Here is a 22817-nt window from a genome sequence, read left to right as displayed (position 1 = left end):
ATGGGCATGACCCCACTGACATTAGTGGAGCTGTGCTGATTTACACCAGCAGAGGATCTGACCTCCTGCTGACCTCAGCCTCCAGGCCCCTGGGACGCTACCATGTAATATCAACCCCTGGCAGCTCAGTGCCATAGCACTGCAACATCTCTTGCCATGACAACCTCGCCAGCTGAAGCCGAAGGATGCAGAAGCATCTCCTCCAATTCAAGATGGGGGGGATTGGTTTAATCCTTATGTCTCGTAGGGCCACGTTCTGCTCTCTGTTGTCTTCAAGGGGCTTACTCAGGCTTGGTGCTGGTGTGGCCCAGCGCACAGTTTGGCCACAGCGTTGTTTTCCAGTGTTGGGTGGTTGCCACCTGGGGGGCAGAGAAGTGACACGTCAATCCTACCTTTTCATGTCCGAGTAAAAGACTCTCCCTTGCCGAGTGCTTCCTGCAGAGTGGGCATTCCAGTAGCTCCACCTAAGAGCCATCAATGCGTTTTCCTTTGAAGTGGGAAGGATCTGTCAGCCTCTCTGTTCAAAGCAAACGACAATGAGACAGGCTGGCAGACCAAAGTTCCCTTTCTCATGCCAGCCAGGTGGTTTTTAATGGGTCCCTCTTTCATCGGAAGCACCTCCCACGTCCTCTGCCAGTTACATGAAAGAATAATCCAGGCTATAGTAAAGCAGGGAAAATCCATTCTGTCCATGTGGGAGAAAAAAGGGGACACCTCAATAGATGCCAGGAGAAGTCCTGGAAACTCAAGGACTACCCACCTATTCCCCTTCTCCTGCTGCGTGCCCTGCAGTTTCACAGAGAAAGCCACTGCCATGTCAGTCCATCCGGCTCTGGGAAACCAAATGGTCAGGAGAGGTGCCTGGGGATTTGAATATGATCAGCTTTACTAAATCCTGAACACGTGGCTGCATAGCCACTCCTGGCCATGCTGGTGTGACAGCCGCTGTCTTGGTCAGCACACCAGGGACCAACCTGGAGACTTTCAGAGCAAAATACGTGAGCTGCTATAGGTTGAGCTACAGAACCAAGTCTACCTAGCGGGGCCTGTAACCAACTTGTGTCCTTTGTGGATCAATATAGATGGGGACCAGGGACACTCACCAGTGGGTTACACGGGCCAGGGAAATGTTTCTCTCTCCATCTGGAGCCCGTGGACTCGTGGCGAAATGCAATACATGCAGTTAACCTGCAGCAGTTAGAACTTTGCATTGGTGGTTTGCATTCCAAGATAACATGTCTCAGCTGTTTCTCAGCTCTCATTTAAATCAATGGGAATGAGGCACCTAGATACTTTCGAGGAGCTTGGCTTATGTCTTCTAGCTAGAAGTTATATCTGATCCATTAACCTCTTATGTGGACCAAGCGCTAGAGGGGGACAAAGACCCACACTCTCCTACTGCAGAACCTGCACGCTGCACGTGCAAATGTTTGAGTAATTACACTAGAGTCCCTGGTTCTTTTGGGCCAGGCACGCAAGGACCCAGATTGCACTTCTTGCCAATGCAGGGTGATGGTAGGTGGAGTAGGAGTCCTCACACTTTTCCCGCAGAGAGAGGCACAACCTGGCTGATAGTTTTTACACTACTGCAGACTTACCTGACCTTGCCTTGGATGCTCTCGTGTCCCTTTTTATTTTGCCCAGAAAGTTCATTGCAAAGTATATGAGAGCTCTGAGGCTTTTGCAAAGAGCTGATTGGATCTACGTACATATGCGGTCCATTTGCAGTGACTGCTAAGTAGTAAGAGACCTGCCAGTATTCATTGTGAGGCCTGCTGCAAAATAGTTTTAGCCTAGTCTGGAAAAGAAAGGTGTGGAATCATTCTAAAGATCCATAGGCCTGCAAGCCACCTGCTTATGTTTGTAGGGAGCAAGAAAACATACTCCAGATGCAGCAAAATACTCATTTGAGATCCTGTCCCAACCCACCCAGAGATGGAGCATTCCTGGGTCATCGTATGCATCCCACCCTCCCCATTTGTACCGATCACCTCGCCTATGACAGCTAGTCTCAAATGGCTGGAGAGACGCGTTTTGAAATAGTTTGTGGGCCTTTCGAAACAATACTGAAACTTCCCCTGTGATAGCTGGAGGTTGTGGTTGTTTAAAAAAAACCACTTAAATTCTTGCGATCCAGAGCATATGTTCTCTTGTGTTCTCTTGTTATCTTTTAATTGGTTTCTGTTATAAATTTAATACCAAGTGTTCATGCCAGTGGCGGAGGCTGCTGCTGCTGTTGGAGCTGGGGAAGGCGCATAGCAGCCTCAGCACTCTGTGTGTGAAGTCAGAGCCTCAATTTCCCACCCACCTTCCTGGCTGCTTCCCCACCAGGCAGCTCTTATGCCGCGGATCTCCCGATTGCTTCTCGTGGTCATTGTTTGGTTCGTGGTTGTTGTCCCAGGTACTCCGAGATAAGAGGAACAGAGGTGCTAGGAAGATTCTTAAGGGCGCAGTTAGGGCTTGTTGAGCGGAAATGTGGTGTCCTGTGGAAAGGACTTCACCTCTAGGGCATAGAGGCTTGCACGGGCCTTTGCTGCAGGGTGAGGTGAATACAGGCTGGAGAGGGGCCTAAGAGTTTCATGGGCCAAGTGAAAGGAGGGGGAAGGATGCCATGTTCTCAGACTGGGAGGCTCTTGCCACCATTCACATTGCCTTCTCGATGCCCCTCCAGCAGTCTGAGAGACTCTCCCCACTGCCTGTACGAAGAGGCACCATCCATAATAGTTCCAGTAAATCACCTGCCATGTCCCTCTGCTTTGGACCCACGGCTCATTGAGCGTATGAGCAGGAAGCAGTGTTTTAGCTCAGGGGGCTAGGACAGCAGCCCGATAATCAGGGCAGCTTCTAAAACCATCACCGCCGAGCAATGCAAGACTTGTCTCTTCCTGAGGCTGAACAAGCCCCCGCTCCCATGTCAGACACCCCCCTCCCCGCCCAACAGTATGGGCTTGTAATGGAGCAGCTGCCCCACTCTGGCATGGAAGGGGTTAAAACAAGCCAGCGAGGGTGTGTTGAGCCCCAGCCAATCATGGAAGGGCTTATTGGGAGCCAGTCAAGTGGAGGCTTGAAAGCAGGCAATCAGGGCCAGGCTGAGCCCTATAAGAGGGCTGTAGGGCAGAGAGGAGGGCAGTCTCTCCCTGGAGGACAAAGGGAGAAGAGCCGTCTCTTAGAGACGCACCTACGACAGAGCAGTGCTGGGCTGGGTCAGCAGAGGCCGGGAGAGCTCTAGGCTGACGACTGCCAGACTGGGGCCCTGACACAATGGGGCAGAGAAGGTGCTGGGGCTACGGGGAAGTGGCCCAGGGAAGTAAGCAGTAAGGGAGAGTTGGAGGAGGGCAGTAAGTGGCTGCCGCTAGAGAGTTCCTGGGTCAGGGCCCAGAGTAGCAGGCAGGCAGGCCTGGGCCCTCCCACTTCCCTCCACCCCCCCCCCCCTTGCCAGTGATGAGAGTGGCTAAGCCAGACTGCAGTTTGCCCTTGGAGGAAGGGGCTAGACTGAGGACTGCAGTGAGTCACTGAGGCAAGTGATAGAGCCAGAAGCTGTCGGTCCCCTGGAAACGGGGGAGAGCCAGCGGAGCGGGCACAGCAGGAGGGCAATGTCCAGGAGCCGACCCCGCGGTCCAGGAGTGGTGTGGGTCCGACTGTGAGGATGATGGAGACCGAGAGAATAACCGAGATAACTGAGAGAAGGTGCACAATTGAAAGAGCTAATTCCCAAAGCAACCACCGGGAGGCTGGAATGAGACATCTTCCAACCCTCTGCGGCTCTGACAGCTTGAACTGGAGAACCTGTCTTCTTCTGATCCCCATTTTTTTTCTTTCTTCTCTCTCTGTGTGAATTCAGGGCCTGTCCACAGAGTGCGGAGCCAGGTTTTCATGAGCTCTGCTCTCGTTTAGGCCATAATAAGAGTGAGCTTGTCCAAAGCGCCCAGCAGTTGAGCTCCCTCTGTGCCATTGGCGGGTGGGTTTTCAGAAGCTCCCAGCATCCAATGGGATGAGCTCTTTTGAAGATCTAGCCACTTGTTTTGAGGCCCAAAGAGAAGCTGAGTTCTTTTGAAAATTCTGGCCTTAGTGCTCCGTCCTGTGAGGTGACGAGCTCTCTCGTCTCCTGTTGACGCTGCAGGATTGGGCCCTTCCTGCTAGTTAGAGGAGCCAGCCTGACAGCCCTGGAGACAAAAGTCCTCTCTCGTTCTCCAGAGCAGGTACAGCTCAGTCAGCAGCACCGTGCATGTCCCTGCACTGCCCCTGGCTACGTACTTCCCCTCCGTTCTCACCCCACTGGCCTGCTGACTAGTACCACTTGCGGTGGTGGTTTTTGTGATGTGGACACTTGGGAAGTCGATTCGCTCTGTCTTTGATCATATGTCTCTCTCATCATATGGTATCCAGGTGTCTCCCAGAGTTATGAGGTGTCATGTATAAAGCCAGGGGTGTGTCTCCCTTCCCCTGTTAGTATGGGCTGGTCTTTGTCTTGTGGGGGTCAGTGTTGAGGGAAGGCTGTCTCAAAACACTGGTCCTTGCCTTTTGCTCTGAAGGCGACGAGACTCTCAGCCATCCTGATCTTTCCCAGGAGTGAGCCCCATGTTTGTGGGGCCGTCATTGCGAAAGCCCTTGCTCCTGCACACAAGTGAGTCACTCTCAAACTCGTTGTGATGCGGCTGTTGTGACAGGTGACAGTCATGGAGGGCGAGGCTGTCTCTCATGTAGCTGGGGCTGGCCCCATCTCAGCTTGCAAAGATGGGAACCACTACTTCTTTCACACAGGTTATCAAACAGCTATTGGAGGGGAATTACTTCTGAGCTCTGCAGACTTGACGTGGTTTCTGACCATCAGCTTAGGAGTCAAACACTCCATATCCCAAACCCTTTTATGTTCCAGTTCTGCTAGATAGGCTGGTGTTGGTTTTGATGGTGGAAATACCTTAAAAACATACCTAGAATCATAGAATATCAGGGTTGGAAGGGGCCTCAGGAGGTCATCTAGTCCAACCCCCTGCTCAAAGCAGGACCGGTCCCCAATTAAATCATCCTAGCCAGGGCTTTGTCAAGCTTGACCTTAAAAACTTCTAAGGAAGAAGATTCCACCACCTCCCTAGGTAACGCATTCCAGTGTTTCACCACCCTCCTAGTGAAAAAGTTTTTCCTAATATCTAACCTAAATCTCCCCCACTGCAACTTGAGACCATTACTCCTTGTTCTGTCATCTGCTATCACTGAGAACAGTCTAGAGCCATCCTCTTTGGAACCCCCTTTCAGGTAGTTGAAAGCAGCTATCAAATCCCCCCCCATTCTTTTCTTCCGTGGACTCAACATCCCCAGTTCCCTCAGCCTCTCCTCATAACTCACGTGTTCCAGTTCCCTAATCATTTTTGTTGCCCTCCGCTGGACTCTTTCCAATTTTTCCGCATCCTTCTTGTAGTGTGGGGCTCAAAACTGGAGACAGTACTCCAGATGAGACCTCACCAGTGTCAAATAGAGGGGAATGATCACGTCCCTCGATTTGCTGGCAGTGCCCCTACTTATACATCCCAAAATGCCATTGGCCTTCTTGGCAATGAGGGCACACTGTTGACTCATATCCAGCTTCTCTTCCACTGTAATCCCTAGGTCCTTTTCTGCAGAACTGCTGCCTAGCCATTCGGTCCCTAGTCTGTAGCGGTGCATGGGATTCTTCCATCCTAAGTGCAGGACTCTGCACTTGTCCTTGTTGAACCTCATCAGATTTCTTTTGGCCCAATCCTCCAATTTGTCTAGGTCTTTCTGTATCCTATCCCTACCCTCCAGCGTATCTATCACTCCTCCCAGTTTAGTGTCATCTGCAAACTTGCTGAGGGTGCAATCCACACCATCCTCCAGATCATTTATGACAGGTTGAAGGAAATGATTCTTACCATAGCCACTTATTTAGTTACTATTTGATGATGATCTTGTTCCCTGGTAGAACAGGACACCTTCCTGACCTGCATAGCTGGTGTTTGTAAATTATGAGCTGGGAGCTCAGAGCCTGTGCATGGGAACTTTTGCATTATTCTAAATGTAAATAAATAATAACATGATCATCCCCAAGGGCAAATATGCCCTGCTCCACTGTTGTGACTCTGTTACCATTGCATCAGGGCCATCAGTTTACAAAATATCTCCATCTCGCAAGCAGCATCGTCACCTTGCCATGCCATGCTGTAACGCAAGAGATCCTTAGAGATGTTTCAGGGACACTTTTGATGTCCTGCTAGCAAAGTTACTGGATGGCCTGGTCAAAATCGGGACAGTCCCATGTGAATCCGGACCACTGACTGCCTGATTTTGGGTGGAATTCTGTGTTCCACTGAGGTCATCGTACTGGGAGAAGGTCATCGTAGAAATGGAGAATCTACTGCAAAGGGCAAAGAGAATGTGTCAAGGACTACAGGGTCTTGGGTATTGACTAGGATGTTATGTCCTTTGGAAAGGAAGAGATGCAGAAGGGCAACTCGGTGAGTTATTCAAAATCTCAAAGGGACAGAATTGAGAGAAGTGATGTGGCTGTTTGAAGTGAAGGGAAGGCCAAGAGCTCAAGGAGCTAGAGGTGAGATGCCTTTAGAGAGCATCGTTTATAGATTACAGACATTGCCCGGCACAGCAACAGGATGAACAGCTTTTAGACAGAGTTAGCAGAGTGTTTGTAAGGCAAAAGTATTGTGGGATCCAACTGCTAAGCCCAGCTGATGGGAAAAGAAGGAGATGGGCTCTTCCTCTGGACCTTTATGTGCCCTTCATTATGTCCCACATCTGCCAAGAAGCCCCAGCTCCTGTTACCAGTGGCCTGGCTGTATTTCAGTGCTAAATTCACACACTACCTCCAGGTGTAGGCAGAAGCAGTCAGGTCCCAACCCTCTCTTGTCCCACGCCGCTCTGGGCGTTGCAAACCTGGCTTGTCTCTACCCTCTTTACACTGATGGTGTTGTTCAGAGTCATATATGTACACAAAATCTGGATCCAGTCCCAGAACAAGCAGGTAGCTGCTCCCCAGCCAGCCCTTCGCCCGCACTACTCCCTCCCCCACTGCTAACAGAGATTAGAGCATCCTGAATCCCGCAGGGATACTTAGTTCCACTTCTCTCCGTGTCTTGTTCTCGCTCGGCAGATAGATGCCAGATGTGCTTTGCCAATCCCGAAGCACACTGCTATGAATCGCACTGCCAGGGTTTGTTTGGCTTTGCAGGAAGCTGGGCACAGCTGCTGTCTTTGATGGGTGGAAGCCAAGGAAGCTGGAGAGCTTTCTTCCTCTCCTTCTCGTGTGTTGCATCTCTTCTCCTTCTCTCTCTCTCATCCACCCACTCAGAACAGCACCCACCTGCCCTTGCAATGCTCTAGACCACTCTCAACCCTGCCTAGATCCTTTTGCAGCTCGCTCCCAGCTGCAGCACAAAGGACAAGCAGAGGTGAGGGAAAGCCCTGGAGACCAGGGGTTAATAGGCATCAGGGCCTAATTGTCTCCTCAGATCCAAGCGCACCCCCCCACCCATGAAGTCAGTAGGAGTTGAAGGAGGGCCCCGTTGGGTGCTGGAGAAGGTACATTAGTTCAGCACATTCTTGCTGTTCGGGGTGATAGGGAGAACTGTCTGGTGCCTGGGCACCTCCTTGATGGAGCCCTTGCTCTTCTCTTCAGTTCCCTGTTCCAGATTAGGACTCTCCACACCTGAGCTTTGAGGGACACTCACTATGTCTGCCCAGCATCTAATACGGATCTCCCGCCCCGGTAGGATTTTCGGATGTCTAGGCACCCAGCAGCTCACATACAGAACATGTGCACACAGACATGGGGAGCTGCTGGGTGTGGAGGTCTTTTGACAATCTGGCCTCATATTTTCAGAGCGCAGCAATGGCAAGAAAAGCTCTCTGCCTTTCTTTTCAATCAAGAAGTTTCATTTGAAGATTTCTCCCTGGGTATATTGGGCTGTTTCGCCCCATGCTGTGTTATTCGATAGAAACTTTCCTTGAAAAGAAAGACACTTCACTTGATTCACTCGTTAGTGGAGATTGTCCCGCTTCCAAGGACATGAGCCCATTGCCTAATATCAGCCTGCAGCTCATCTCTGCTGTTTGATCCAGGAGCTTTTGGAGGAACTATACTGCACGTTGCTGCAGGAGTGGAATTGATCTTAAATAGGTCTTTTAAATCATTGCTGTCATATGCTAGTCCCAGGCCTGGAACAATTCATGGCGTCACAGCACCACCTAGTGGTCTTTTTGCTGTAGGTTGTTTTAGCTGTTGAATATATTAGGTATAGGTGTACTTGGTTAATAGCAAGCAGAGACGTTTCAGAGTATCTCGAGCTACTTTGATATCGTAGGAACTCTCCAAAACACTGCGTTAAGAAACTATTCTGCTTCCCTCACCAAAGCGGACTGATATAAATTAAAGTGATATCAGTCAGCAATTTTAATCATGATTTAAATCAACAAGCAGGAACCCTTGATTTAAATCAGCAATTTTAATCTTGTTTTGCATTTATACTTTTTAGTTGGTAACCATTAAAAGGTATTTATTCACAATGAAATGCACCCTTTTCATCAAATGCGGTATTACTCTTTGTTAATCAGGAGAATACACTATGTCTATACACATTTATTCATTCAGATTCGTATTTTTTACCTATTTTTATGTTGGAAAATGGTGAATGGCACATTGCTTATTTACTTCACAAATTTTTTACTTTATATTTGTGTCAAGACTCATTTGGCTGGAAATTAGATTTCAATTAAAAATGCACAAAACCAGCATTTTAAATTAGTTTGTTATTGGTTAAGTAAACCTACCTTAAGTGTGCTGGATACATAAGAGAAAAGTAATCATCAAAATATATTTTGTATTTAAAACCAAGTGAAGTATTAGGAAGGAAGTATTATCTGTTGTTAGTGAATTGAATTGATGTGGTTCTGTCTGAATGCCGGTCCCTATATGTATTCCACCCGTGTATTCTACCACATGTGCCTGAGACTGGAAAATCATGCAAGTATGTCTGTCAGTCCATGCCTCTGCCCTGAAGTTCCTCGTGGTCAGCACTGAGGGGATAATGAGAGATGTGACCGACTGTCTCCCTAGTTCTTTCTTACCACCACATGGCTTGATTCGAAATCCTCTGTGTCTGTAGATATCTTTGCACTGTCTCTCTTATCTGTAAACATAATTGTATATAGTTCTTAGTGTTTTAGTAGTCTCTTTATAGTTAGTGTAGAGACCCTCTCTGTTTTCCCCCCTCAGTGGGACTGTGCCCAGAAGGACTGTGCCCAGAGTTCTGGGTTTAAGAACGGTTTCTCCTGTCCTCCCTCAGTCTCGGTCAGTGGCGACCACCAGAACTGTCTTTACTGCTCTGAGGAGGCTCATATCTCCTCCATGTGCAATATCTGCTTCTCCTTCCCTCCCCGGACCCGAGGGGGACAACAGCTCTGTCTGAGGAAGTACCTGATGGACAAAGGTATGAGACCCCAGTCATATGCAGCCCGTCGACAGCGCTCCTCCGAGCACTAGCTTCGGAGCAGAGGCCAGATCTAATAAAGCCAAAGACCCATTGTCTCGGGTTCTTATGAGAGTAGGAGACACTCTCACAGACACAAGAACAGATCCCCTTCCAGATCTGCTCCCAAGAGAGAGAATCCCTCCCGACTCCTTCCAAATCAGGTGAGTTCTAATACTCCAGTCCTAAAAACTTAGGCCCACACAAGCCTCCCAGTCACAAGGGTGAGGCACTCAGGAGCAAGGAGCCAAAGGTACAAACTCCGGTACCAGCTAGTAAACTGAAGAATCAGCATCTGCCAGCACTGACAAAGAGCTCCAGGCAGAACTCTTCTCTTTTAGCGGTGCCAGCCCGATCCTGTAAGTACCCACCAATCACTAAGCCCATGGATACACCAGATCCAACAATACTGATTACCAGGACCCCTCACACTTAAGGGTGGATTGAGACTTATACCTCCCTGGGGGATATCTTCACCCACAATCTCCTCTGCTTTCGGGTCCAGTCCTTCTGAGGGATGTTTCAACACCAGAAGTGGAATCCACCTTAGGGAGAAAGAGCTGCTTCCCTACTCCATCCACAAGCAAGCAGTGACAGTACTGCTGTGGAACCAGGTTCTACCTTTTCCTCAATCTGATGTCCAGGATGAATCATTGCCTCCATGAACAAAGGTTAGCCTGGACAGGGCTTCCAGACTGTTCTGGACCCATCCTCCAACCAGACAAAACTACCCTTCCAGAGACCATTGGTACGTGATGCCTTGGAGTCCCCCCAACCAGCCTTCAAAATATGCTGGCCGTGTTGGGGTCCATGGGATATGCATGGCATCCTGGATCTGTGTGAGAGTCTCACAGGCCCTCTTCCCCCAGACAACAGGCTCTGCCAAAGTATACAGAGGAGAAAGATCTCGAGACCCAGATCTCCTGGTACCAGCGTTACTGATGTGTGTGTCATCATCCTCCCACAATGTGGCAATTGCCCCATCTTCACCATCCCCACCTGATGACCGGAGACAATACAAGAACTCTTGCAGATGGTGACATCTGAACTTCAGATCCCATTTGAGGAAGTTAATGGCATGCAGCATACACTCTGGGTCCACTGGGCTGTAGGATGTCCAAATCAGGTAGCTCTGCCAGGCTATTGTGGAACCAGCCAGGGTGGTATGGCACATGCTTGCATCATGCATCCCTATCCCCAAAATAGCTGAAAGATGATACTTTGTCCCTGCAAAAGGGGCAGAATTTTTGTTCACCCATCCTGCCCCCAACTTCCTAGTAGCACAAGCAGTTATAGAAAAATCTGGGCCACAACACTCCAAGACCACCCCTGCAAACAAGGGCACTAAACACCTTGATCTTCTGGGGAGGAAGGCAGTCACATCTACCAGCTTCCAGTTTAGAATCATTAACTTCCAGGCCCTGTTAGCCAAGTATAATTTTATGAACTACTTCATATTCTTGGAGTTTAAAGATAAACTTCTTCAGGAGGAAAGGGCCCAATTCCCAAACCTTTGTTGACGAGGGTATACTCATGGCAATAACTTGATTCCACGCTGTGGTTGACATGGCCGATACCACATCTAGAGCAACCACAGTATTATTGTGGCATGAATCATGGCTTCTCTCTTCAGGGGTCGAGGTTCAGAACAACATGGAGGATTTGCCCTTTGATCCAGCTAATTGCTTTATTGAAAAGACAGTCAAGTATTTGCACTAGTTATGACTCCAGGACAACCCTCCACTCCATAGGCATTTATACTATGCCCCCAAGGGAGGAACATCATAAACAGGTGTATATACAATGCCTTTTCTACAGCCTTTCTACCACCAGTGACCATATGAACCACCACGTAATTATCAGATGTTGCAAAGAGGTATGAAGCTCCATCCACCTCAACGTCAGCCACCCAACCTCATCCACCAGCTAAAGGTCACTTTTGACAGGACGTTCAAGAGTTGCAAGCCATCATTGACACCGTCCTCATCTGTTTCCCAAACCTTTGGTGGCTGCCTGGTATACATTTGTAAGGTGCCAGCTTGGAGTTGCATCCATCCCTTCATGAAGCATGACACTTTAGTCCAAGCCTCTTCTGAAGATGCAGCCTTGGGAATGGCAGTATTACAGTAATCTATATCGCCTGCATCCTTGCACCCCCGATGACGACTGCTTACCAGTCACCCACATTTGGAGTACACATCGGTACCAGCTCGCAAAGAAGAAAGTTACTTACCTGTAACTGGACATTCTTCAAGCTGTGTGGTCCCTGTCTGTATTCCACTACCCTCCCTCTTTCCCTTCTGCTTTAGATCATGACTGGACTAATGATTGAGAAGAAACTGGTCTGCAAGATTTTAGAATTAGTAGATCTCATCCTCTTGTACTTTGTTTTTAGCTATTGATTGGATATAGAAAACAAACTTTACTGATTTTTCAAATGCCAGTCAGTTTCTCAACTTTGACTGAATTAGTCATTGAACTGAACCAACTGAATAAGTAGAAATGAAGAAAATATTCTCTCTTCAGCTGCAGAAGAGGCTACTGCTGTCAAAAGCTGATTTTATTTAAATAATAAAATCAGATTTTAAATTTAAAAAATGATTTAAAGTTAAAAAAATCAGATATTTATATATTTATTTATTTTTAATAAGTGATTTTTATCCACCTTTCCAACAAGTGTCACAGGTAGATTTCTGAGAGAGAACAAGGAGAGAGGCTTTTGGGGAGGAAAACAAGATGGTTTTTATAACTATTACAGTGCTCCTTTTTGGCTATTAACATTTTATGCAAGTCCTGTTTTTATTAAATAGTGAATAATTAGGCTTGGCACAATTAGATTTTTTTCAGTAAATGTTGATTTCACCGTATAAACACAAACCGATGAAAGAACATCTCCATCAATGATGATCGACCGTTACGGATAGGCAAAGTAACTACTTACTAGAGTTTGATTGAAAGATAGTTACTTGGCATATTTTGACATTTGATGTTGACAGTTTGTGTTTTAACAGTTGTAAAGGTTTAACTTTTTGAATCGCAACATCTGTCATTAAATAACTATTATTTAACATCCCCCCATAATTGCTTGCAACTGTGAACATTTAAACTAATACAAATAGAAAAAAATGCTTAAAACTCATAATTTTGTGCAACTGTGAAAAACTGAAATAGATAAAAATAAAAAAAATTTGACCATGGGCTCTCCAGGCTAGAAGGCAAAGGTATAATGAGATCCAGTGGCTGGAAATTCAGGCTGGAAGAATTCATGCTGAAAAGTTGGTGCCCATTTTTTTACAATGAGGGTCATTAGCCACTAGAACAGCTTAGCAAGGATTGTGGTGGATTTTTCCATCACTGGAAATCTGTTAATCAAGGTTGGATTCTCCCCCCCCCCCCACACACACACACGCTCCCCCTCCAAAAAAAGACATGCTCTGGTTCAAACATGAATTAATTCTGGGAAGTCTGTTATCTACTCTGACCTCCTGTAGGATCACAGTGGTCCCCTCTGGCTGTAGCATCTTTGAAACTATGAATCCTGCCAAGCCAATTAATAATAATGGTTTGTGGTGTGTTCTACTCCTAGATTCCAAAGGGCTTTACAAAGGTTGGTCAGTGTCATTATCCCCCATGTTACAGATGGGGGAACTGAGGTACAGAGAGGTTCATGCCAGAATTTCCAAAGGAGGGGTCGTGATCCTAAGTTCCCTTTCTTTAAATTCAGTGGGCTTTGGATCAAGTCTTCCTAGTTGTCTTACATAAAAGCCTAAAGTGAAATGCATGATGTGGAGACTCTGTGCTACACTGCCCTCTAGTGGGTGGAATGAGAACTGATTAAATGCTTGCTTTGAATTAATAGTGCTCTCCCCCTCAAAAAAAGTGTTAATGTTTTAAGTTGAAAAAAATCTATTCTTTTCACTCCATTCTTACCCACAGAGGGCTAAAAGGATTTCCCTCAAACCTAACAAAAATTACTCCTGGGCTTGAGATCAAGCATGGAACGTTTCATCCCAAAAGGAGGATTTTTAAGGAAGGTCTTGGGATGTGAAAGTAGATCCAAATGGAAGCCAGAATAAACTTTAACTCTCACTATGCCCCCCGCCTCACCCCAGGAGAAAGGCTCCCACCAGTGGAGATTTTAATCACTGCAGATGGAATTCAGTCCACTTGCAGATAGCCTGGGGACTCAGGCTCTGCCTGTGAGCAGAGAGCAGCCAGGGAAGCAAACCCCAAGCCAGAGGCCAGGATGTGAGGAAATGGAAGCACAGAGACCTTTAGGTCACTTGCCAGTGACAGTGCAGGGAAAGGAACTCTGAGGTCATGATGCCAGGTCCCCTGCTCTAATCACCAGTCAGTATCTGTGGCCAGCCAGGGGCAGCGGGGCATAGGATGGTGGGGCCATCCAGCCCAGTGCAAGGGCACTGTATACTAACTGGCAGTTGCCAGATGCACACTGGCCCGCCCAGCCCTGTGCTGCCAGTGTGCCGCTTCCCCTTGGGGGTGGGCCCATACTGTGCCCCCCCACTCCTGCCCAGCACCCCCACACACAGCCTCACCACTACTTCCCAATGCACTTCCCCACAGCCCACCACCACAACTACACAGAACCCCACTCAGACCCCCCCACTGCTCAGCATCCCAACACACAGACCTCCCCCACTGCCCCCCAAGAGACTCCCCACTGGCCAACAGCCCCATACACACCTCCAGAGACCCACTCCCTCACACCCTGGCCACACTCACCGGCCCTGCTGGAATGTGATGACGTCTGCCAGGCTGAGCTGGCAGTGCGGCCAGGACCGGTCCAGTGCCAGGCTGGGGAATCACTCCAGCCTCTCGGGAATGGCGTGATTAGCCAGGTCAGGGTCTGGTCCCGCCCTGGACAGACTCCCTCAGGACCCACTTGCCTGGAGATACGATGACCATACGTCCCCATTTGGCCAGGACAGTTCCCTTTTTAAGCTCTGTCCTGGCCATCCTGACACTTTTGACAAAAAAGGGCATTTAGTTGGCAGTTGATCAGTTGACAAGAGCAAATGAACAAACGGCCAGTTTACCAAAAAAGTCCGGTGCGCCCCCCTAGCAGGACATGGCAGAACGTGGGGGGGGGCCAAGGTGAGGTGTCAGACAGCCAGGCTTGGGGGGTCAGCTCCAGCTGCAGGTAGAATAGAGCTTGGGGTGGGAGTTAGGGGCCAGCCCCTGGCAGTGGTGTGGGGAGCTGGGGCGAGGGAGGGGTCAGCCCCTGTCCTGACACCAGCATGAGGAGCTCGGGGGGGGGGGGGTCAGCCCCTGGCTGCGTCATGGGGAGCTGTGGGGGAGGGGTCAGCCCCAGTGGCGGATTTAGAGTTAGTGGGGACCTGTGCTCAGCTTCATTTTTGGGGCCCCTCCTTGGGACCCAGCCAAGAAAAAGAACATTCTCTCATCTTCTCTCCCCACCCCCATTTTTCATTCTTCTTTTCTGCATCTTCATCCTATAAGTAATAGCAAGTAAATGGAAAATAAAGTGAGATACCTTGATTGTTCTTGTATTCTAACTTACTTTTCCACAGACCCCTTGAAAATCGCTGAGAGTCTCAGCGGACACTTAATGATCTTTCCAAATATTGTTTGTACCATTAGCTAACTACAGTAAAGCACTTTGGATAAGAGCGCTTTATAAAAAAAAATGTAAAAAGTTGGGGTGCGGGGTCTGGCCAGGACTTAGGGTGTGGGAGGGGGTGCAGGGCTGGGGGTGCAGGGTCTGGAAGGGAGTCGGGGTGCAGGAGCAGGCTGGGGGTTGGGGCAGGAGGTTGGGGTGTGGAGCTCTTACTTGAGGCAGCTCCTGTTTGGTGCAAGGGGTGCAGGACTCCCGTTTGGCACTCAAGGTGAGGGTGGGGGGGTGCAGGAGTCAGGGCATGAGGTGCGGGGGGCTGGGTATGTAGGGGTTGCAGGAGTCAGGGCAGGGGGCTAGGGGTCGGGGTGCTCCCAGCCCCCTGCCCTGAGTGGCTCATGGCAGGGAGCTTGGGGGGGGGTATGTGTAGGAGGAGTGCAGGGGCCCCGCCTTTGCTCCGCCCTGACCCAATTCCACCCCCTTCCCCAAGGCCCCGCCTCCACCTCCTCCCCTGAGCTCGCTGCATCCCTGCTCATCCCCCTCCCTCCAGGAGCGCCTGCAAACAGCTGTTCAGCGGCGGGGGGAGGGGCAGGAACAAGACATGCTCAGGGGAGGAGGCGGGAGAGAGAGAAGCTTGGCTGCCAGTGGGTGCGGGCGGAGCCTGCCTTGCAGCAAGAGCCCCTGGAGCCAGCAGGACCAAGCTTCTGCCCCCGCAGCTGCGGGGCCCCATGCCAAGGTATCTGCGCTTTACTGTAAATCTGCCTCTGGCCAGCCCCAGCCCCTGGCCACGACATGGGGAGCTCAGGGAGGGTCATCCCCTGGTAGTGCGGAGCTGGGGGCGGTTAGCAGCCCCATCCAGGCAGCCCGGGGCTCCAGCTCTCTCAACCCCAGCTGCGGCCCAAGCAGAGCAGGGCGAGCTGGCTGGGGCCCCTTTGGAGCCTGGGTCCAGCACCATGGCGCCATTGTAAACCCGGTACTGGTCAGTATTTCCTGACTACCAAGTGAAGTGTGGCCATCTATGGTACTGGAAGAGCCAGGGGCTGTAGAGGGAGAACAGGTGAGGGCATTATGGGTTGGCCTGATTTCCGCTCCCCCCTCTTTCTCTCATTTCACAGGCAATTCCCCCTCTGATGAGTCTGAGGAGCGAGAGCGGGACCCCAAAGTTCTCACCTTCCCCGAATATGTCGCCAGCCTGTCCGAGTCAGGCACCAAGCGGATGGCAGCTGGGGTCCGCATGGAGTGCCAGAGCAGAGGCCGCTGCCCTTCCTCATGCCCGCTCTGCCATGTGACTTCGAGCCCAGATGTGCCGGCCGAGCCAATTCTGCTGGAGGTCACCAAAGCAGCGCCCATCTATGAGCTGGTCACCCACAACCAAACCCAGAGGGTGAGGAGCCGGTTGCTGAGAGAGGGGTAGAATATGGCAGGCTGGTGATTGGCTGAGCTGAGGTTATTAGCAGTGAATGGCTTTGGCGGGCCTGGAATGACAGCCAGCCCTCACGTGGTGTGGCCGGCTGGCAGTACAGCCACTTGCCCACTGGCCTTTCCACCTCTTCTTCCTGAGCCAGCCTGGTGTTTGCCACGTGGCGCATGTGGCGAGTGGTGAGGAATAGCCAGAGAGCGTCCCAGAGACAGGCATCTCCCTTTGCAGGGCTGGGTGAGGTCACCATAGTGACCAGGCACTTGGCACGCTGCCATCTAGCTTATCAGGTCAGAGCACCAGCCACCATTCAGCATGCGCGGGAGTAAACAGACCCAGGCCTGGCTCAGCAATTGCCACTTGAAACCAGTTGCAGATGGGTGAAGGCTGAACACATCTGCCCCGCCCCGTGAACGGCCCCCACCCTCTTTGAAGTCTCTCTGTGTCCCCTCTTCGCTAGGAGGTCTCCAAGCTCCCAGCTGTGGCAGTGCGCTCAGGGCTGTGTGGGGAGAGGCATGCACAGAAAATTACAGGTTTTCAGATGCCAGTGGCACAGCGGATGATGAGGGTTCACCCAGTGGCACAGCGGGTGATGAGCATTCATGCTTGCCGCGCCTTAACCCTCCTTCTCTATCTCAGCTGTTGCAGGAGGCCACCATGAGCACCCTGTGGTGTTCCGGGAGTGGGGATGTCATCGAAGACTGGTGCCGGTGCGACTCGAGTGCTTTTGGTGCCGACGGGCTCCCGGCCTGCGCGCCCCTCCCACACCCAGTGTACGTCTCTCCCACGCTGATTTTGCCTCTCCTTCGCAGAGATTATTTCTCTTGAAGGGAACTTTGGTGCTGGTGCAAGGTGCCGGAGCCAGAGGCCCAGAACCAGCATGAAGCTGGAAGTTGGGGTGGCAGCAGCAGCTCGAGCTTCCCCCGCTCCACCCTGTGGAAGGTCTTGATCCCTGACCCCGACGGGTGACCTCCTGGCATGGCGGGGGAGTTGAGTATGGCAGAAAGGTTTCAGCAGCACTCGCTTAAAAACAGCTGCCTTCCTCAGGCAGGGCTGGGCGGTCTCAGAAATCAGCGGGATGTCTGCACAAAGGAAAACTACACCGGGCTTGACTGGTGCTGCAGTTTTCCTACATTAAGCTAATATTTGGGGGGGACGGGACCCCAGTGCGGGAGCAACTTAGGCGCAAGATGGGCTGGATGAGGAGGGGAAGCAGCTGGCTTTGTGCTCTGTACACTGGCTAATCTGGGCTGCAGGCAGCCATGCAAGGCTGTCACCAGTCACCTTTGCCCCCTACCCTACAGATCATGTCTTCACAGCCCTGCCTCCTGGGAGGCACAGGGCATAACCCAGCCTGTGACATGTGGCTGCAGAGGACAGTGAGTCTCCAGTAGCTCAGAGGGAGCAACAGGTGAAGCCAGCCCCACACTGAAGAGGGTTGGGAAGAAAAGAATGGTGCCATTAGAGTGGGCAGGAGCTGCCTATTCACAGGGCCTGACCCACCCTGGTTTTCCCTCTTCCTCAGGCTGCAGCTCTCCACCGTGCACGAGCCCAGCAGCACCTTGGTGGTGATGGAATGGGAGCACTCAGAGCCGCCAATCGGAGTGCAGATCGTTGATTACCTCATCCGTCAGGAGAAGATCACCGACCGGATGGATCATTCCAAAGTGGAGACCGGTGAGGGCAGTGACAGAAGGTGCTGTTCCTCCAGCAGCCCGAACTGGGCTTTGCTCGGGCTCCTCCTTTGCTCTGGGGGTGGGGTGGCACCAGCAGCCGGTAGAGTTAATTTCCGGATGGATGAGGAATACCCTCATCACAGCTCTGCCTTTTGCAGCATTGGCTTGTTAGCAAAGGCTGAAATCAAGAGCAGAGCGCTTTCAGTGGGGAGGGGTGGGCCCCAATCCAGCAAAGTACTGAAGCCCTGGCTTAACTTTAAGCCCACGCTTAAATACTTGGCTGGATTGGGGTCATAACTGTCTGTTTTCACTTACTGGCGGCATTCCAAAATCTGTCTCTTCTTGGTCTGAAAGTCTGCACCCTAAATTCCTCCCCAAGTTTACTTCTGAATTCCCCGTATCTGTTTTCATCCTGAAACCCTGTGCCTCTGCTGAGGAGAGGAGACTTCATTCCCTTGACCTCAGATGTGCCTTAGCATTCTACCTGCAGAGAACCTAATCGATCAGAAAATCACCTAGGTTATTAGTTGCCATAGTACAAATGTCACTAGGATGAGCTATCTCCTCTCGGGGAATCTCTAAATGGATTCCTTGGTGCACCGTAGTGTGCTACCCCAGTTCGCACATATCACTCCACCAGAGCACACGCTGCCTCTACAGCCTCCTTGCAGGAAGTACCATTACTGGACACATGCAGAGCGGCAGACTGGAGTTCCAGTCGGACATTCCCAAAACAGAACACACCAGTTCAGGCCTCTGCTGCGGATGCAGCCGTGGGAACTGCAGTGCTTCAACACACCTGTCTTGCCAGCATCCGTGCACCCTCCTGACAGATTACACTTGCCCACCGCCCACACGTGGGATTCACATAGGGATCAGCGTTCGAAGAAGAAGTGGAGATTACTTAGCTGTAACTGGAGGTTCTTTGAAATGTGTGGTCCCTGTCTGTATTCCACTGCCTGCCCTCCTTCCTCTCTGCTTCCGATCCTACTGGATTCGTGGTAAGAAAAGGAACCTGCATTGCCTCTTATTCCCTCGGTCTGGGGGACGAGGAGAACTGTGCGGGCCAACGGACACCGCTTGTTAGCATTTCCAGCCTCGGGTGCAAGGCATGCATCCCCACCCACGTGTGGAATACAGACAGGGACCACCACGCATCCGGTTATAGGCAGGTAACCTTCATTCACAATCACACCAGTCTCCATCCTCACTTCTTACGCTGGAGACTCAGTGATTGTGAGGCTATTTGTATTTCTCTGTCTGCAACAGGGACACTAAGGCTTTTCCTTACCTGAAAAAGCTCCATAGAACTTCCACTTGCCCCCTAGCAGAGAGGTCACCAGCCTAAGAGCCTTGATCATGTGCTGCAGCTCGGGGTCAAGGCAGGACAAAAGAGCAACATAAACATTTTTCCTACCCTTCCCACCAGTGCATTTTCTCCCCTTCCATAGCTCCCAACTGGCTAATGTCACACCGGAGGCAGTACACAATGCACCAGTCCAAATCACGAATAGCCCTGTTACAAGGTCCTTTCCTCATTGCTCCTGACCCTCCAGGAAATTTCTGATCCATCACTAGGTACTGGGCTCGCTTGGTCGGTCTTGTGACCCATTGTAGCCTCTCCTCACCCATCGTCCCCTGCTCAGGTTCTGGGGCATGGGAAGATAATTGCCTAAAATCTCCTTTTTCCCCTCTTTCCCTAGAGACTGTGCTGAGTTTGGTGGATGACATCATCTCCGGAGCCAAATCCCCCTGCGCGATGCCGGCACAAGTACCCGACAAGCTGTCCACCACCATCTCCTTGGTCATTCGCTGCCTGGAGCCTGACACCACCTACACGTGAGTGACGCTGCCTCTAATTGGCTACGCCCAACCTTGTGAGAAGCACTGCCACTTCTGATTGGCTACTCCTCATCTTTTTTTTGGGGGGGGAGCATGGAGAAAGGGAGCGTTCATTCTCCATCCCCTTGCATGGCAAGCACCATCCCCCCCAATTGTTTCATGCTGGATGTGCTTCTGGAACTATGCACAAATATTAAATCATCATCACCACCTTGTTGGCTAAGTTTGCCATCGTCAAGCTTGCCAAGCTTGTTGGCTAAGCTTGCATTCAAGAGTTATCGTCGGTGACACGATAACTCTTGAATGCCGCATTTGATCAAAACCAGGAAATGTTTGAGAGCTCAAGGGCCAGAACTCTATTGATTTTTGGGAAAATGGGGAAACCAAAATGGGGACAAACGGATGGAGCCCCATCAGCTGTTCAGCACAGCCACAGCTTCATGCACCTCTGCAGTTGTCTGAAGACCAAAGACCTGTTTGATGGCACCTGTTAATGTCTCCAGCCTAATGATACCCCACCTCATCTGTGCTTACCTCCCACTAGGATTTAACATGCTTACACCCTGAATGATTGCTCTCCTAGACAGAAGGAATAATGGTGGAAGGAGGGCATGCGGGAGAAGAGAGAACACAGCCCCTCGCATAGGGGAAGGGGCAGACAAAGCCCCTGGCACACGGGGGGTGGGGGAGATTGGAGTGATTAAGGATGTGGGGCATACAGAACAGCTAGCATGGTCAGAGGAAGAATGGGGAACCCTGGTTTGGGAGGAGGTAATGAGGGGCACCCAGAGCCCCATGGTTGAGGGAGTCTCTGAAATAGATTGGGGTGGAGGGTGGCCCACAGAGAGGTTGTGAGCGGCAAGGAGCCCCTGGTGTACACCAGGAGCTGGGCCTACACAGGCTGCGAATGGTGCATCCCCCTCATTTTTTTAACCCCCGGGGATGTCAGTGTGTGTGGGGGAGGGGGGGGAATCTGGGCACAGCAGCATGTGGGTATCCCCCTCACCTGCCCCGGAGGGTTATTTCCCATTTGCAGTCGTGACCCAGCTGCTGATGGCAACGCTGTGCTCCGTAGATTCAGAGATGGGAAGCCCAGCAGCAGCCACACCGAGCATGTGTGGCGGTGCTGGAAAGATCCTGAACTCCTGCCCTTCTCACACCTGCTTGGTGGTCTTGTCCAGCCTCACCTTCTGCCAGGCCTACAGTATGACTCTCACTGGCCGCCTGAACTGATGCCTGACTTACCTACAGCTCCACTCCCAGAGCCGGAGGGGCAGGTGGGCGTGCTGCCCTGGCTGCAGTGGAGGAGGCTCATGATGCGGTCGCACCAAGGCGGCTGCTGTTCTGTTCCTTCCTTATCACCTTCTCCAAGGCTGGGCCCAGGGTGGAGTTTACACACAGTGAGCACCTCAGATAGCATCAGGATGGAGACAGCAGGCTCTTCATCTGTTAGCTGGCTCTTCCCTGCTGCTGGCCAGGGCTCTGCTCCGCATCATGCGCCAGGGCTCTTGTGAATTGGCAGGGCTGTCAGTGCCCCAAGTGCCAGCCCCAGCAGAGAGCTGCCTGCACTAGGCTGAGGTCACTGTGCTGTAAAGGGGATGCCAAGCCTCTTGTATTGAGTTCTCACCTCCCACTGGGTCTGCACGGAAAAGCAGCGCAGGCCAGTTTGGGGCACCTGTGTCAAGCAGAGCGAAGTGACATGCATGGTAGGACAGCCCCATATCTCCTAGGCAGTTAGTTGCATACGTTCCTCCTGATGGGGGTCTGCCGTGTGCACCTGTGTGTGTGAGCTCTGGATTCCCCAGTCTGTCTGCTGTCTCTGTGCTGTGCTAACATCTCCCCTCTCCCCCAGGTTCACGCTTTGGGGAGTTGATAACACAGGGAGACGCTCCAGGTCAAGTGATGTGACGGTCAAGACCCCCTGCCCAGTGGTAGATGACGTGAAGGCTCAAGGTAACCATGGGGGTGCTTAAGGTGGGGTGCTGCCTTCTCCCCGGCAAAGCCTTTGTCTGGCATGCTGGACTTCACTGCAGTGGATTGTCAGAGCATGGTTAAGCAGAACACAGAGCAGGTAAACCCCCATTCTTTTTTTGTTGGGCTAGTTGAAGAGATACGCCCAAGCCAAACCTTAAGCGTGAACGGCCCTGAAATTGGGTGGAATCCAGACCCCAGTTGCTTTTGGCATCTCTGTAACAGGCACACATGAATCTCCAGAACTGAACACTCTCATAAACACTGGTGGTGTTTGGATCTGGGGCGAAGCTTCCCAGATCCAGCCCATCCCTAGTTATCTGTCTGGTTCAGGCTGCAAGACCCTTGGGGTAGGAACTTTGGCCCAGATCCTCAATGGGAACTAGGCACCTAAACATCTCTGAGCTTGTGGGCCTTTGTCGTCATCTTTGTCCATACCTACCTACAGCACTGCATTAATAAATAATGGCAATAAAGCGTGACGAGAACGAAGCACCATCTTGGGGCTCCATGCGTCGGACCTCAAGGGTTAAGGGGACTTTGGAGGCTCTTGATGGAATTATTGCCAGAGGATGCATGGCTGTTTCTCTGTTGATTATACTGGAACAGAACCTTGTTAGAGGCAGTGGGAATCAGGTCAATACAACTAGATTGTGCAGGTGGAATGAGTGTGTTTGTTCAAAAGTAACATCTCATTCCACTTGGGTGGGAGGTAATAGGAAGCATTGTTCTGAGTGTGGGTTGGGGTGACTGGTGATGGGGTGACAGCCCTACTCTTCTGAATAAACTAGTTAAGATCCCATTCAGCAGTAATCAAGTGGTTCCCA

The 22817-nt window shown here is 50.9% G+C and overlaps 1 protein-coding gene across 3 annotated transcripts in view; it reads left to right on the top strand.

Annotated features, from left to right (window-relative positions):
• ASTN1 (astrotactin 1) overlaps positions 1 to 22817 on the top strand; it is a 180341-nt gene that overhangs the window by 150124 nt on the left and 7400 nt on the right. For all 3 annotated transcript variants that reach the window (XM_084636682.1, XM_084636683.1, XM_084636684.1), the window contains 5 exons: positions 16200 to 16468; positions 17141 to 17274; positions 18027 to 18178; positions 19881 to 20016; positions 21872 to 21972. In XM_084636682.1, coding sequence (XP_084492808.1) covers positions 16200 to 16468; positions 17141 to 17274; positions 18027 to 18178; positions 19881 to 20016; positions 21872 to 21972 — 792 coding nt within the window. The remainder of the gene's footprint in view (positions 1 to 16199; positions 16469 to 17140; positions 17275 to 18026; positions 18179 to 19880; positions 20017 to 21871; positions 21973 to 22817) is intronic.

This window comes from Lepidochelys olivacea (assembly GCF_965140295.1).
Source record: "Lepidochelys olivacea isolate rLepOli2 genome assembly, chromosome: 8".
Taxonomy (NCBI): Eukaryota; Metazoa; Chordata; order Testudines; family Cheloniidae; genus Lepidochelys; species Lepidochelys olivacea.
This window is presented reverse-complemented; position numbering and strand designations above follow the sequence as displayed.